The sequence below is a fragment of the Electrophorus electricus genome, chromosome 12 (genome assembly GCF_013358815.1).
Source record: "Electrophorus electricus isolate fEleEle1 chromosome 12, fEleEle1.pri, whole genome shotgun sequence".
Lineage (NCBI taxonomy): Eukaryota > Metazoa > Chordata > Actinopteri > Gymnotiformes > Gymnotidae > Electrophorus > Electrophorus electricus.
The window spans coordinates 5,129,852-5,145,085 of record NC_049546.1 but is presented as its reverse complement, the minus strand read 5'-3'; the positions used below and the strand labels follow the sequence as shown (position 1 = coordinate 5,145,085).

General features: G+C 40.3%; 2 protein-coding genes across 2 annotated transcripts; both read right to left on the bottom strand.

Annotated features, from left to right (window-relative positions):
• Positions 1-562: 562 nt before the first annotated feature.
• Positions 563-12,507, bottom strand: cenpi (centromere protein I). The gene is made up of 20 exons (XM_027022595.2): positions 12,264-12,507; positions 11,309-11,446; positions 10,950-11,068; positions 10,740-10,847; positions 10,550-10,598; positions 10,388-10,434; positions 10,086-10,175; positions 9,842-9,973; positions 9,613-9,738; positions 7,957-8,077; positions 7,714-7,808; positions 7,322-7,439; positions 6,815-6,879; positions 6,447-6,556; positions 5,250-5,385; positions 5,020-5,144; positions 3,987-4,035; positions 2,256-2,474; positions 1,569-1,610; positions 563-1,479 (listed from the first exon to the last, which is right to left on the bottom strand). Exons 1-20 carry the CDS (start codon positions 12,424-12,426, stop codon positions 1,333-1,335), a joined length of 2,199 nt encoding a protein of 732 aa, XP_026878396.2. The 5' UTR covers positions 12,427-12,507; the 3' UTR covers positions 563-1,332.
• Positions 12,508-12,888: 381 nt separating this feature from the next.
• On the bottom strand, positions 12,889-15,234 carry tmem35 (transmembrane protein 35). Its single transcript, XM_027022585.2, has 2 exons — positions 15,040-15,234; positions 12,889-14,140 (listed from the first exon to the last, which is right to left on the bottom strand). The coding sequence occupies exons 1-2, from the start codon at positions 15,157-15,159 to the stop codon at positions 13,778-13,780; spliced, it is 483 nt and encodes a 160-aa protein (XP_026878386.1). The 5' UTR covers positions 15,160-15,234; the 3' UTR covers positions 12,889-13,777.

The following is a 15,234-nucleotide window of genomic DNA, read 5'->3' as shown; positions in this document are numbered from 1 at the left end:
TCTCCCCCCCCCCCCAAACAGTGGGTGAAAAAAAAATGCCACGAAAACACTTCAGATGCCCACAGAATGCTTGAACGCTTGGGGAAGATAATCTCTTAATGCCGGTAAAAACCGGAGAAGCAAGCAGCGAAGTGATCGGTAGTGATCGGTAGTGATCGGTGCACACGCAGCCCGCGGCTCTGAGCAGCGGCGAGCGCTCCGACATCCGCTTGCACGTTGCTGCTGACATCAGCTGCTTAAAGTGGCACGGAGCAGACATATCTGAGGCGCTGGTAGGGTTGAGCTTTTAGACGTGCCTCTGAGGATTAAATAAGCAAATGTTTTTGAAAATGAGATGGGATGATCTCCGCCTGAAGTTGGTCAGTTCTTCCAAGGAGAAATTCCAGTGTAATAACACTTCAGAAGCAAAAATGTAGTGCGGGCCGTGGTATAACGGAAAAGAAATGAAACCTGAAGCCAGATGCTTAGCAGACAAAACTTTGTCAAAGGTTAAATATATACACACGATTATTCAAAATTACTTACAAATAGATAAACACGTCACTGAACTGAAGTCATCACGTACAGGTTGGAAATATTTTAATAAAGCCAAGAAAAGATTTACAGATGTCACAGTTGTGACGTTACAACAGGGTCACTATTTGCAGAATGTGTATAAATTACAAAGCTATGCAAATGCCTCATTGAACTTGAAATGTAAAAACACTGACATCCCGTTCAAAATGGTAAGAAATAAAGACTTGACGCTTTCAGGGGGAACCTGTGTAACTCCTCTCATTGCGCAAAGTGGTGTAATACTCTATTGGAAACTTTATTGGGACAGACAAAAACAGATTTGTTTTATGACCTTTAAAACAAAAGTACTATAATAACATTTTGCACTTGTACTGGTGATTTACTGAAAATAAGAAATAAATTAAACAAGACCTCAATTAAGATTTTTACCATAATTACTTTGTTAAATCACGTTTTTAAAAAATACACTGCTACAAGCTTCATAAATCTTGAGCTTTGTATGTCTTTAAATGCAAGACACTTCAGGTTCTGAAAGAAGCAACTAAAACGTTAAAAAAAAAAAAAACCAGGATGCAAAACAAATGTTTCACAGAAAAAATTAAAATAAGTAAGCACTTAACTAAGTTTAACAGACTAGAGTAAACATATACACACTCCTCTACATGGATACAGACAAAATAATATACAATTTCAATATGGCTTCCTCTACAAGTCCTTTTAGAAAAGACCACAAAATATGTACATGACCACTGAAACAGAGTCCCCTTAATGTCTCAGTGCAATCTTCCAAGTAATACAAAGCCGTTTAAACCATCATCAGTGCTGGCCTGTGGGCTGACTGTCCCCTTGGCTACTAGAGCTGGAAGAATAGCTTTGGCCAGTGTTAACCTTGATGAAGTCATTGAGACCATCAAAGCCCTGGCTGAAGAGGAACTCCACATACCAGTTCCAGTATTTTCCAACCTGAGGACAGCAGAGTTTCTTTAAACCTGATTAACAATGAAAAACACTTCAACGGGCATCAGTACTCTCATTAATAAAATGGAAATTACCTTTATAGAAGCCAGGTCCACACGCTTCCTCTCTGGCCAGCACTGAAGAAAAAGTATAAATATTCATCATTTTACCTCTCCTTTAAATCTCAGAAGATCAGAGCTCATCGGTGCAGTTGGACCAAAAAAGGTACTTATTATTAATTTGGTGAAAACTCAGACCTAATGTAGCTCCCATGAATACCAAAATGTGACCCTGGATTAATGCATAATCCATAAAAGATACATGAATACCATATTCCCCTCCTTGTTCAACTTCAAAAGGTACAATAAAAAGCATTTTTACATCTTAATGCACATCTTTGGCCAGCTGTTGGTCATACGGCTAGCAACATTATTCTTCATGACATCAGAGTAGGTGTTAGCCTCAGTGTTATGAGTTTACAAAATGGTGTAGTCTGTCAGCAAGTACAAGACAAAATGTTTGTTTACTTTAGCTGGGACATGATTTCTTTACAGTGGGGTCCAGGCATTGGTGCACATCACCCATCACAGGAGAGTTTATTCACCCTAGGGTACATTTACATTTAGCCTAAAGAAAACTTGCTCCCTGCTCTGTGGTGTAAAATGAAATGGCAAGATTTTATACTCATTGTGCTCTGAATAATCTGGCCAAATCCTGCACTCTGACTTTAAACAACAAAAGTAGCTTTGACAAGTTCTCAAATCTTAAGATCATATGCTCACCTTCTGGTGAAACTCCAAGGCATACTTGAAGAAGGCTGGATGGTGAACAAGGTCAAAGGAGCTCCAGTGGTCGGGCACTTTGCTCTGGATCAGCTGACGCTCATCCACCTCAATTCCCGTGCCAGATAAGAATGACTTGGAATTCCACAGACAGCTCACCATGGCCACCAGGTGCTTGTTAAACTCCTGGTACGTGACTCTGCTTATGTGAAATGTTTGCTGCAATTTCAAGGAGATAAAATTCATTTCAGTTTCTCCAACGGACATGGGCGGAAGTGATACAGTACCAACCTACCACCCTTGTGAGGTAATAAGAGGCAAGAGAGGCCTAACATTGCATTAGACATATTAATAAAGTAAAACAAAGGAGTATAGAGAGTCTTTGTCCTTTTAGAATGATTTGCATACAGGATAGGCTTTGTTGGACCTCAGGGTAAGATATGACCTCCCCACCAGGCTCAGGATGGTAGAGAAAAACATCATCTTTAGGACAAGGTTAAGAGAAGTCTTCTCTTGGAATATGGTGGTAACAGGTTTCAACTGGTGTGGGTGTTGAATATCAGTTTGCATATGTTAACTAATGCATGTTTTGGATGTAATGGTGGCAAATACAAACAGTAGTATGCAAAACAGTGGTGTAAATACATAATCAATTCTTTGATTGTTAGTCTCCAGATGGTGCCTCAATAATGCTTGATAACGTTAACTTGCAATTAAAGATGGACCAGCCATTCTCTTTAACCAATTCTGAAGTCTGCATCTTCATTTTATATTTGAATGTTCAACTTAACTATCTGACTGGGGATTTAGGAATGACACTTGTTTCAGCAGAGTAAACTAGCACTCGCAGCTCTATGAGGTTTGTGTGCTCTGAGAGAAATGACCACAGTTCAAGCAGACTGAGCTTGTTCAATTTACAACAGGGTGCAACAAAAGGCAAAACATTCTGGTTTAATTTAGCGTACTCTTTACCAAACATTTTAAAATAAGTGTTTGTTCAAATTTGTGCATGTCAACTAACTAGAGAAAAGAAGGCAGTAATCCCCCCAACCTCTAGGAAAGAACATTTTACTGAGCCATGAAAGAGCTATACCAGACAACCTCAAGCACATTAGTATTTAAGTTTCAGTAAATAAAATTGGAAAGCCATCAAGTCAATATAATTGTTTATATCCAGAACATATAATTTGCAGACCAACAAAACTTAATTTCCCCTTAACTTACTCATACTACAGTGTAGTGACATGAAATTACTTTAGCCCAACACGTAATGTATTGTTGCCTTAAATGTTGCATTCAACATGTAGTTTGCTCCACAAATGACATATTTAGTTGTGCACGAGTAAATTCTGATAAATTATGGGATATCCTGGCTTGATCAAGCTGAGCAAAGTCTTTCCTGCATCAAACATTTACTTACAGGAACACCCTTTTAAAAACATGAATGACCAGGCTCTAGTTCATTCATGGGGATTTTTAAATGCTTCATATGCCCTGAGGCCTCTAACTAACCTTGGCTGTCCATCCTCCTGTCTTAAGCAGGGAAGAGAGAGAAACACCTTAACTTCTCCTCCTTTCCATTAAATATTATCATGGGTTCCTAAAGCACAGCTTAGAGGTCTAATTTATCCATTATTAGTGAATTATGCAAAAAGAAAACCCTTGCAGACAACCAGCTTGGTATTCATGTCACAACTGCATACTTATCTCACAACACAATCTCCTTATTACCTCTCTCTGCTGGCCCTGTTTTTTGGCCAGGGTCAGATTCTTCCGGTATCTGCGGGACAGAAAAAACAACACGCGTACTGTGAAGATCCAATCATCAAGAACACCCTTACATGAAAGAAACCAAGGCCATGAACAATTCAGTTTTCATGGTTGACAAGTCAGGCATTTATAAGGACAATTTAGTTAACAATCATTCAGTCTGGTTCATTGTGCTTACAAGCACAAAGACATTATGAGACACAACTATACCGCAAACCAGTGTTTAAAAAGGTATAGCCTACAATATGCAGAGGTAGCTCAGTTGTTAAAGTTCGCAAACTTGTAATCGGAAGGTTGCCAATTCAAGCTCCACCACCGCCAAGTTGCTGCTGTTGGGCCCCTGAGCAAGGCACTTAACCCTCAACTGCACAAGTTGTATTCAGTTATAATTATGTCGCTTTGGATAAAAGCGTCAGCTAAATGCCATAAATGTACATGCAATTAAGCTGAACTTTATAATGATACGAGTTCTCTGAGGAAAACCCTAGCAACAGAAGAAAATGAGCACCGCCTACCACACGCATGCACACACACACCATGCTTATTGAACCAGTCACTCCCCAACCAGACAGACACTCTCTCTATTCTTATTTATAGGGGTTGTTTGAAGTGATAACCATTCGAAGGCATCACGAAGGGTTGAATAATTAACCCTAAAACTGCCATTCAACAGCCGTTCAGAACCACTTCCCTGAAGCACAACCACCAGTATGTATGAGCAGCGGTTCTCGTCTCCCACGCTCCAGCAACAGGCCACCACAGGCACTTCACTTCCAAGACCCTGATTCTCAGCAGCCACATACAGTGTATTTGCCACCCAATCTAAGAAATGTCCGCTGCAAAAGTTCCCATCAGCTATGCTTAAATTTTTTATTTTTATTTTTTTTTTACATATTTTACTAAATCCTAAACATGATAACTGTATATGCACCAAATTATTTACATAAAGTATATAGAAAATCTAAAGCTGATATATTATGCAGTCAAGGATTACCTGTACATGATGTAACCCAGACGATCCACACTGACAGAATCAGTGGCAAGGAGAGCTGGGTAAAAAACATCAGCTGGGGGCATAATGACCAGAGGCAAGCCATACTTCACAAACATATCACACACCTAGAAACAAGGCCCGAAACACACACACACACGCTGGGTTATTAGAACTTCCAACTGCAACACAAACAACTCAAACCCATAAAAAAAGCAAGCAGCTTGGCTTACCGTCTCATAGAAAGCAAGTGTGTGGCTGAGGAGCAGCACATGACAATTCTCCAGGCGCAGGCCCTCAGCAGCCAGCCGTCCCACAAACCGCACCAGCTCTATGACTGTATCCATAAACCCAGACAGGGTCATGGTGCTGTGGAACGACAAACATGCCTGGGTTATTTTTTTCCCCCCCATGCTCTTTGAAGCAGGCTGACAAAAGGTAGCATACGGCCCAGAGTGGAATATAAAGTCCTAAATTACATTTAGTATACACCAGATGCGTCTCGCCTTTGCTTTCACTTTGCAGTCCTCAGACCACACCATATTGCCCTTAAGAACACCCGAGCCCAAAGCGTAACTGAGGGTGACCGCAAATTAGACCACCCCAGCCCAAAGCACAACTGAGGGTGATTGCATTGATGCATGACAAATTTAAGCAGTCAAATACGGTTTTGACCTTGCTCTTAATTCCTCCTTCAGCTGTGCACCCCAGTAATGTAATAATAATAATAATAATAAAAAAAAAAATCATCAAATCATCAGGCAGTGAGAGGCAGTACACTGAAGCAAGGGGACCATCCACCACACTTCATTACCCACAGTTCCACAGAGCACTTTCTAGAGAGAGAGAGAGATATATATATATATATATATATATATATATATATATATATATATAAATAAAAGAAAAAAAATCTGACAGGGCATGACCATGACCTCGACTGACTGCAATTTCTTCTGAATTTACAGTGTCACATCTCGGAGGTGAAAGCAGTCATGATTAAAAGGCTTTTGATAATATGCACTTAACTATGGCATGGTCTCAAGCCTGCGTAATGTTTAAAAAGGCTCTTGGAGATGAAGATCTCATTTACAAGCAACTTCACCGGGAAACATGATTTTAAGATTGGAAGACCTGCAAATCTTTGGAAAATCAGCATAATTTAAATAACCCCCATGTTCTTCGAGTCAGCATCACATGTTGCCTACAGTTCATTACTCTGACACTAAGTAAACAATCACTATTCTTAAATCACCGATTGCTGATCCTGCATAAAATTCTATTTTAACTAAACAAACACATTCGGTATGTCATCATAAAATAGGAGTTTTACTCCCATCTGCATATTCACATTTTTGCCTGACTGGGAGGTCATTGCCAACACATGGCAAAATGTAATGCAAGAATTGTCAGGAGACAGGGATGCTCACACTGTGCCGTTGCTGTTGAGGCTGATGTCCAGACCGTTCTCCAGAGCGTTGATGGAGTGCCAGGTCAACCACTTCAACAGCATGCTGTTCAGACACTCGAGGACGCTACACTGGTGGAGCAGTATGACACAACGTTCAGAGAGAAGACTGGAGAAGGAACCAAAAGCCATTCTTCCCGGTACCATGAACATGATCAAAGCACACTTCATGCAAAATAAATGCAGTCTTTACAGTCTCAGTCTTTACAAATTTATGACAATCACCAAGATCACCACAACACCACCACGTAAATCATCTGTGTTTCCATTATGTTTAATGTAAGCAATGCCATCTGAAAAACAAGTGAGAAAGAAAGATCAGACACATACCTTAAAGAACACAGAAGAGGTGAAGTAGAGTTGCATCAGTGGCTCAAAAAGAAGCATTCTGATATCTGTAGATAATGAACAGAAAATATATTCTAACTGTTCACACAATACTCATAATAAGGGTAAACAACAACAACAACAACATTTAACAGATATATGAAGTCAGAGAAACCAGTGGGAGGCAACACACACTTTCAGACTCTACCCCAGTCTAACCAAGTGCAATGATGCAACAGCCCAGCAAACAAGAGGACCCATATTACATTACTGAGCCCAAGCTTAACTATAAAGTCAAACATCCTAGCATTAGAGATATGCTTTAGAGATATTAGAAGCATTAGAGATACGCTTTAAACAGGCCTGGGTTGAAGGCTGCATAACCACACCGCTGGAACTAACCAGATCCTCCATCACAGTTACAGCATATGCCCTGCAGACAAGCACTGAAGGATCTGCTGAAATGTTGAGCATGACAGGCATCTGAGAGAACAGCCCAGTGGTACTTACGGTGACTGGGCATCAGGGGAACGTGGCTGAGCAGGTCCAGGACCTGGGAGCGCAGCAGTGAGCCATCCCACACGCTCAGAAACTTGTAGAGGAAGCTCTCTGTGCTGAGGAAACTCTCCTGAGAAGCACAAGGGAGCACATGGCCTCAAGACAGAAACCTCTCACATCAATTAGCACAGAGAACAGGCGCTACTGCTATTAAAGTGGCCTGACAGAGGCACCAGTAGGAACAAGAGAGAGAGATACAGCTGAAGAGGGAAAAGTGGACTAAAAGGAAAGTTTGTTCTGCAGGACAACTCCTTGACAAGCTTGGCCCATGAACACCTCTTCTAACATAACCGTGCTTCGGCTCAACTAGACCGTCTGGATTTTCGAACCCAAACAAGTTTTACCTGGAGGAACTGCTGTGAGGAGAGGATGGTAGCGAGAAAGCGCGAGGCCTCAGTCTGACTGTCCGAGTCCCCGTCCACAGGGCAAAGCAGGAACTCTACCCCAAAATAAAACAAAGTTCTTTACTGCAAACCTACAACGCCAGCTCACATCAGAGAGGAAGACAACAAACCGAGCAGGCCAAATCCGCTTGGGTGGCGAGGTGGGTTTAGTTCATCCTAAAACAGGGTGAGGGCTTGTCATACCCTCCTGCAGTGAGTAGCCGAGCCAGAAGTTGAGGCGCAGGAAAGCAGACTCATCCTGTACACAGTCCAGATAATGGAGTGCCAGAGAGCATCCGAGGAGAGACCCCATTTGGGCTGGCAGCTGAAACAAAAGTTATACTCTGAGTACCAAGGAACACAACCCCTATTCCAAATGCATTACCACAGCAGCATCCTCAGCTGTAGGTTTCACAACAAATGGAACCGATCAAATTTATATTTATCCATGTTTTCGGCATTCTTGAGAGCTGATTCAATTTAATACAATGGACACAGATGGCAAGAGTCATAGACGCAAAGCATAAACCACAATTTTTAATATACTCAATTATTCAGAATTTTCCCCCCCCAATGTCATTTTTGTACACTATGCAATTTTGGTCCATGTCATTTTTGTCAATGTGCAAGCAGCTGCTTCTCATTGTGAGCACTTGAGCACATAAATAAATAAACAAATAAATAAATAAACAAATAAACAAACAAACAGTGACAGATTGTGAATGGGCATGGCATGCTCCTTCCATAATCAAGGAGAAAACTTACGATTCATTAGAGGAAAAGACTGGTTTTAATCTAGGCAGCTGTGGCAATAAGGAACCAAGACCCTTTGCTGTAGGCATAACTGATTTGCCTTCAGTGCATGATTTCAGTCCGTTGGCACTGCGCACATGAACTGTGCACTCCAACCCTAAACCACCTGTACCATAAAAGTAGTCCCATCTTGTTGCACATGTTGGATCAACAAACTGGGGAAAGAATGTTCGTAGCATGAAGCATAAGGATGACATGTCTTACACAGTTGAGGTTTATACGGTCTGACCCTACTCTGCCACCTATCTGTGAGCAATCTGTTGTAATTAAACTGACGAAGTTCTCTCATATCACATCACCTGGCGATAAATTATGAGCCATTTCTGTTTTTAGCAGTAAGCAATGCAAATGTAATAAAACACCACATGCAACAAACCTAAGTCAAAACGGTCAGACTAACAGTCAAATGTCATACACACACACACACAGCAGAGTAAGACAGCTCTTTACAGTTGTCTTGTGATGATGGAGCTCCACCAAGAGACCAAAGAATAAAACTGCACCCCAAATTAACTTAAATAAGGACTGTTATGATTAAGTCATCTTTTTACTGACATCCACCCTTTTATTCACAAAGGATCATTTCCCACATGACCTGTTATCTATGCTAGCTTTTTTCTATACTATTTCCAAATTGTGAAGTCACCTCAACCAAATAAGTGGGTACTAAACCACTCTGTGTGTGTGGGTGTGTGTTTTAACCCCTCTACAACCCTTCCTGGTAATTTACAAAGCAAACTATTCGGGATGTTTTGAAACTAAAGTTCTTTTAGCCAGAGTGTGCTTTTATCCCATCCGAAACTCCTGGTGATGGGAAAACAGCATGGGCCTCTAAATGTTTTAGAGCACTAAAACAGCTTAGGAATATTAATAATCATCAAACTTTACAGGCATATATAAGAGATTTATAAATTGCAGACATATCAATTATGCCTATAACAGCCCTAAAGACAGATATACAACCAATGTGTGTAAAGAATATCCAAATTCATCCTAAGACTAATGTTTCAAGGTGTGAAAATGGTGAAAGGCTTTGAGTGTTATTACCTCTATATTGTGGATGTTTTGGAGCAACTCGGTAAAGGAACGCAGTTCCTGCAGTTGGAAAACTGTTTTCTTAGAGTTGGTGTAAAACGATGAGCTCAAGGGAGGCACCTCCAGGTGATCCAGTTTCTGTGATTGGTCAAACAGTCGTTACATTCTATAGATATTAATTCTATGTGTGTATAGCATTCTAACCATGTAAAAATTCTTTAAAATGCTTTAAGCATCTCACCCTTTTTCTTGAGACAGGCTTCCCTTTCACCCCCAGAGAGAGGCTATGATCGGCCATCATTTGAGTCCTGTTCTTCCGCTGTACAGCACTCAGAGCCGCTTTCCAGGTGGAATTGTGATTCTTAAAGCCAGTCTTGAGAAAGAAAGAAGAAAAAAAAAACACAAAAAAGACCAACTGGTATGTCAGACATGGAGATTTCCATCACAGAGTTAATATTACCACTCTTTAAGGCAGATACACTGACCCTCAATCTCGACGGCACAGAAAGCGTCACCAGCTCAGGACGAAAAACTTTGTAGAGGGCCAGCAGCTGCATAAGAAAGGACTGCTTGCCCTGTTGGAGAGCACAGAACAAGTATGATGCTCACAAACATGGAGCAGACAAATCCTTCATAAACACATTCTCATCTCAACCTGGAACTGAATGTCACCACATCAAGGGCCGGTACAAAATAGGAAAACGTAATGTGAAAAATTCACTTGTGCTTAACCTTCAGCAGGTTTACTACTGAAGTCAGAGAAGAGGTTAAACAAAAATTCCTTTACCATTCGAGTCTGAATCTCCAGCAGTTTTCTCACTCTGAAAGGCTGGACTGTGGAAAACAGCAAAGGCAGACAGTGCATTATATTTACACAGGTGATGTGCACAAAAGCATTCAGGGGAATTAATACCTTCCCACCAATTTATTCATGAAATCAGAACCTTACCATGCTCCCTCATTGTTAAGAGGTACAACAAGTGGCAGATGAAAGGACACTGAAACGAAAAATAGTTCTTAAGAAATTAGAAAAACAGTTCAAAAGAACATGTGCTAAGACCAGAAGCAACATAGCTTGTGTCATATCAGAGTAGCTTTATTAATACAGGATAAGGCATGAAAGACAAAACTCAACGCACCAGATTCTCTTCAGTCAAAAAGCTGAAAATAAAGCCATAGACAGCTCTCAGGTGGTCTTTGCAGTCAATAAGGTCAAAAACAGTGAGAACCCATCGAAGAAAAAGAACCTTGAGGAGGGAAAAAAATAGGAGCTTGAGCATTTTCCCCCCTCTAAAGTTAAATAGTATATGCACATTACTGATATACAAGCTTTCTCAACAGCGTTTTACCTGAGCGTTCAGTGGCATTTTTCCTACACACAGCCATGACATTCCTCGTACAATGGCTTCTTGAGGTACTACTGAAGCAGGTATCAGAAACTTCAGAATGCGAGAACAGGTCACACTACCTGTGTAATGGAGAAAACACAAACACTAATGCAATCCTGCTCTAAACTATCAACAGCTTCAGAAGTGCAGAATCCTTTTTTTTTTATTAGCATTAAAAGTGTGATGGTTGCTTAAGTGTTAAGAAAGTTTTTTAAATAACTTGAATAGTAATAATTAATAACTTAAGTAATAATAAGTTGCATTTATATAACATCTTTAGACCTTAAACACAAAGGGAATCAGTATTAGGATGACCTTACCTGCACGGAGACTTAATGCCAGGTCTAGAAGCAAGGAGACAGCCTCTGGAGGGAGACCCTGACTAAGGGCAATTGTCTCCACCAGAACCAAGTTCCTCTCCAGTGCATCATTTCCTCTTACAACGGTGCCTTCCTGCACTATTAAACATAAGCAGAGAAACCAAAGGTTTGGTGGATTTACATGGAGATAATCTCATTCACCTTAGTTTGTCTGGTTACTGGTATGTCTTCACATAGTCAATAATGACTAGTAACCCTATAGTGATAAATGAAAAATAAGACATGACAGCCTGGATCGCTGCTTGTGGTTACGGAAAGATTTGTTGTCGTTTGTCGTACTGGTAATGCGCATAATTCTCATGAGGAGTGCCCTGTTCCAGTCACAAATTGACAGTTCTGGTCGTAAAGAGCAACAGTTTATACTCATAGACCTCTGTTTTAATTTAGCTACAGTGAATTTCTTAAGAAAGAGTTTAATTAATGACTGTTCATAATGCACAAGCATTCAAGGGACAATGCAAACAACTAACCTATTTTACCAGCTCACTCTAACCCGCATATAAAATGTGTTTGCCGGTTAACTAACTAAGTCTAACAGCTGAGAACCAGCTAACCAGCTGTTACATGTCACATTAACTTAACTTTTATCAAATTGTGTCTTCAATAGTTTGCTAGCCAGCTAACGTTATGAAAACCAAGTTAGCTAGGGTAGCTAACTAGCTATCTTGGTCATCTTGGTAGGTAGTTAGCTAGGCTAACAAGCAAATCCTAACCAGCATAATCTATTGCTGAGTTTGTTTTCCTCGTTTGTGAAATCTTATTATTGTTATTATTCAATTATCTAAACGATTATGAGCTAAACTACCTAAACGTTAGCTAACGCTAGCTAGCTATTTTGTATTAAAATGCTTACTTGCTAGCTAGCGTTAGCCATCCGAACTTCAAGATTTCTTACCTTGGGAAAGGTAGTTCAGCGCAAACTGAAAGGGATTTCTCTCCCCTTTCTTCCTCACATTCTCCGCCACCCGTAAACTCCGGTTGCTTGAAGCAGAGCCAGGAGACTGTAATTCTCCGGAGGTCTCCAAAGCTAACCCCGACAGGTTAGATGCGCCTGCCATCGCGCTACATAGCTAACCGCTAACTCCGTTCGGCCTGACGCCTCTTTCCTCCCTCACACAATTCAAACAAAACCCCGACCCTCCGCGCGACCGTTTGGACATGCGCACTAGATTGCCTCCGCCTTTGTATGAAAGGTGACTTGGGTTTTATCAGAATAACGTCAATGGTGTGCATTTCTCGGGGAGTGTGGTAAAAAAAAATAAAATAAATTAACATCAGATTTAAAAACAAAGCAAAAGTAGATCTGGCAGCTTACCAGGTTCGGGCGTATGAGTTATTCCCGTAGATGACGTTTCTTGTAGAGACTTTACATTTGTTTATTTAGTATTTATTTATTTTTTTTTTTTTGCTCTTATGTAGTATGACATCAATACTGACGTCACTTAAGTAAAAAAAAATAATGAATAATCTATAATTAATAAATTAATATGTTTATAAATAAATAAATAGAATTATAATGATTCTAAGGATAGGGGTGTCTTTATTGAACAACGTCTTACAAGTAACATCTAATAAATCAATGTGGTAAAGATAAAAATGGAGGCGACGCTGGTGAAATTGCCTCCTTTATAAAAAGAAAATAATTTAAAAAAAAAAACAAAACACTCTCAGACTAACGCACACAAAACAATATTTTTTCACAAAACAGAAAAGTGAGATGAACAAACAGGTTACATTTTCATGATTGGGGTTCACCTGAGACAAGGGATTTGGATCATCATGCACTGAAACTGGACTACGAGACAGGAAGCTTCCTGTGATATAGATCTACTGGAAAAGGTAAAAACTATAGAAATCAAACAGCATTCTTGGACCAAATTTAAACAGTCATGAAATTAATTCCAGGATGTGAATTCCTTTCCATTCCATAATGAAAAGAATTTTTAAGTAATATTTTGCAATTAGGAAGCCATTACATACATACAGGTTGTAAATAATTGTCAGTCTAGGGTGCTGAAAATCAAAATCATAATCAAAATCAATGATAAGCTTTTAAAGCTAATATTACAGTGTCATATTAATATTAGTAAAGGTCAGTGTTAAGGAAATGCCGAAAGAATGACAAAAGTGACCAACAAAGACAACAGTCTCATCTTCGGCCACGGAGCTGTGTGTGTTGCCACAGTGGAGATTATTGACTTATTGAGTTCATGTTTAGGATGTGGTTTCTAAACAAAAATCTTGAAATCAAAAACAATGTGGAACGGCATTTACGGGGATGAAAAAAAAAAAAAAAAAGAAAAAAAAAAATCACATTGTGTCTATAACTGTCTTTTTTGAAACACAATCTGCTATTCAGAAATCGTCCATGCCTCTTCTTACAGCTACTGCAGTCAGAAAAAAAAGAAGCTAAGAAAGTTTTACTTTATTCTTTTCCTGAGCGTTGATCTGCTCTTCTCTCCTTTCCTCCCTCTCGGGTCGGTCCTCACTCTGACGAGCAATCAGGAGTCGGCAGGTAAGGAGAATGCCGAAGACCAGCGCATGGGCGTAGCGCTTGAGAGGATCTCCGACCAGTTGGTGGAAGAAGAGCACAGCTAGCATGACCAGGAGCAGCAGGAAGTTGGCCACATCCTTTGGTTTCCCAGGTACAAGTGTCAGGACCACGCCGCATCCCACTTCAAGAGTGCCAATAATCTTGCGGAGAAGCACTGAGGTTATGCCCATCTTTTTCAAGGCAGGCAGGGCCTTGGCATAACTCTTATAGGCCCTTTTCTAAATAAAAATAATAATAATTAAAAAAAAAAAAAAGAGCAAAAAAATGTAGTTGAACAATAGTACATTTACGTTTTCAGCTTTTTAGCACATGCTTAAAGAAATATCTATATTGTCATACTTGAAAATACTAGAGGAGCGAGTTGGGAAACGCTGCTTTAAACAATAGGCATTCGAGTAGCTTCTAATATTCCTACACGTTAGCTGGTTCCACTTTCTGAAGTCTTGGTTAATGGTTTTAGGGGAGTCTAACATCAGGATGTTAACCAACGTCTGCTCTGCACCAGTATCAGCAGGTGCATGGTAGAATTTGCTCGAAAGCGCCGCCATTGCTACTGAACGCTATGGCGCCAGACGTTGATACATAGCTCCCGAGGGCCACATTTGGACAAAGCAATAAAAGGATACTTATATGAATAATGATACTCCATAAGTCCAGCGCTGACATTCAGAGCAAACGGTTTAGACCGCACTGTAGGACCTCTAGCACCTCGCTAGTTGCACGGTTCATATGAGACAAATGTTGCGGCAGAGTTCATTGTATCTTACAAGACTTTATCATCGGTGTTATAGCTTTTAGCTGCCTTAGAAGTCTGTTTTTATGCTATTGTCGGTTATGATGGAGTCGTCTTTTCTAGGTTTTTTTAATTTTTTATTTCGACTTAAGTACATTTATTCAAGTGATTTAATTACAGGCGTCCCAGCTAGCCAGTAATAAAAATAACCAAATCCTTGGCCAACAAAATAGGATTCTGATGTTGTTTAAAGGTATTCACTTAAGAGAAAAGAAAAATCTTTATGTTTATTCGCAATTGTCTATCGAACAATGAACATCTTGCCCAGGGCAGCCGCTGCATTTGGCCAGTAGCCTAGAAGTGCTGTAAATTACGGACACTTACCATTTCATTGTATGCATCCTTGCTTAGTCTTGGTGTGAGTTTAATCGTACCCATGAAGACAAAAAAAAGACCCAGCGCAAAAGAGAGCGCGACAATGGTTATCGTCCTTGGCGAGGCCATCTTCGGTCAAGTCTAGTTACGACTAACATCCGTTGTCTCCCCCTCGCTTCGGTGTCCTGGAGATGCTGGGGGGGA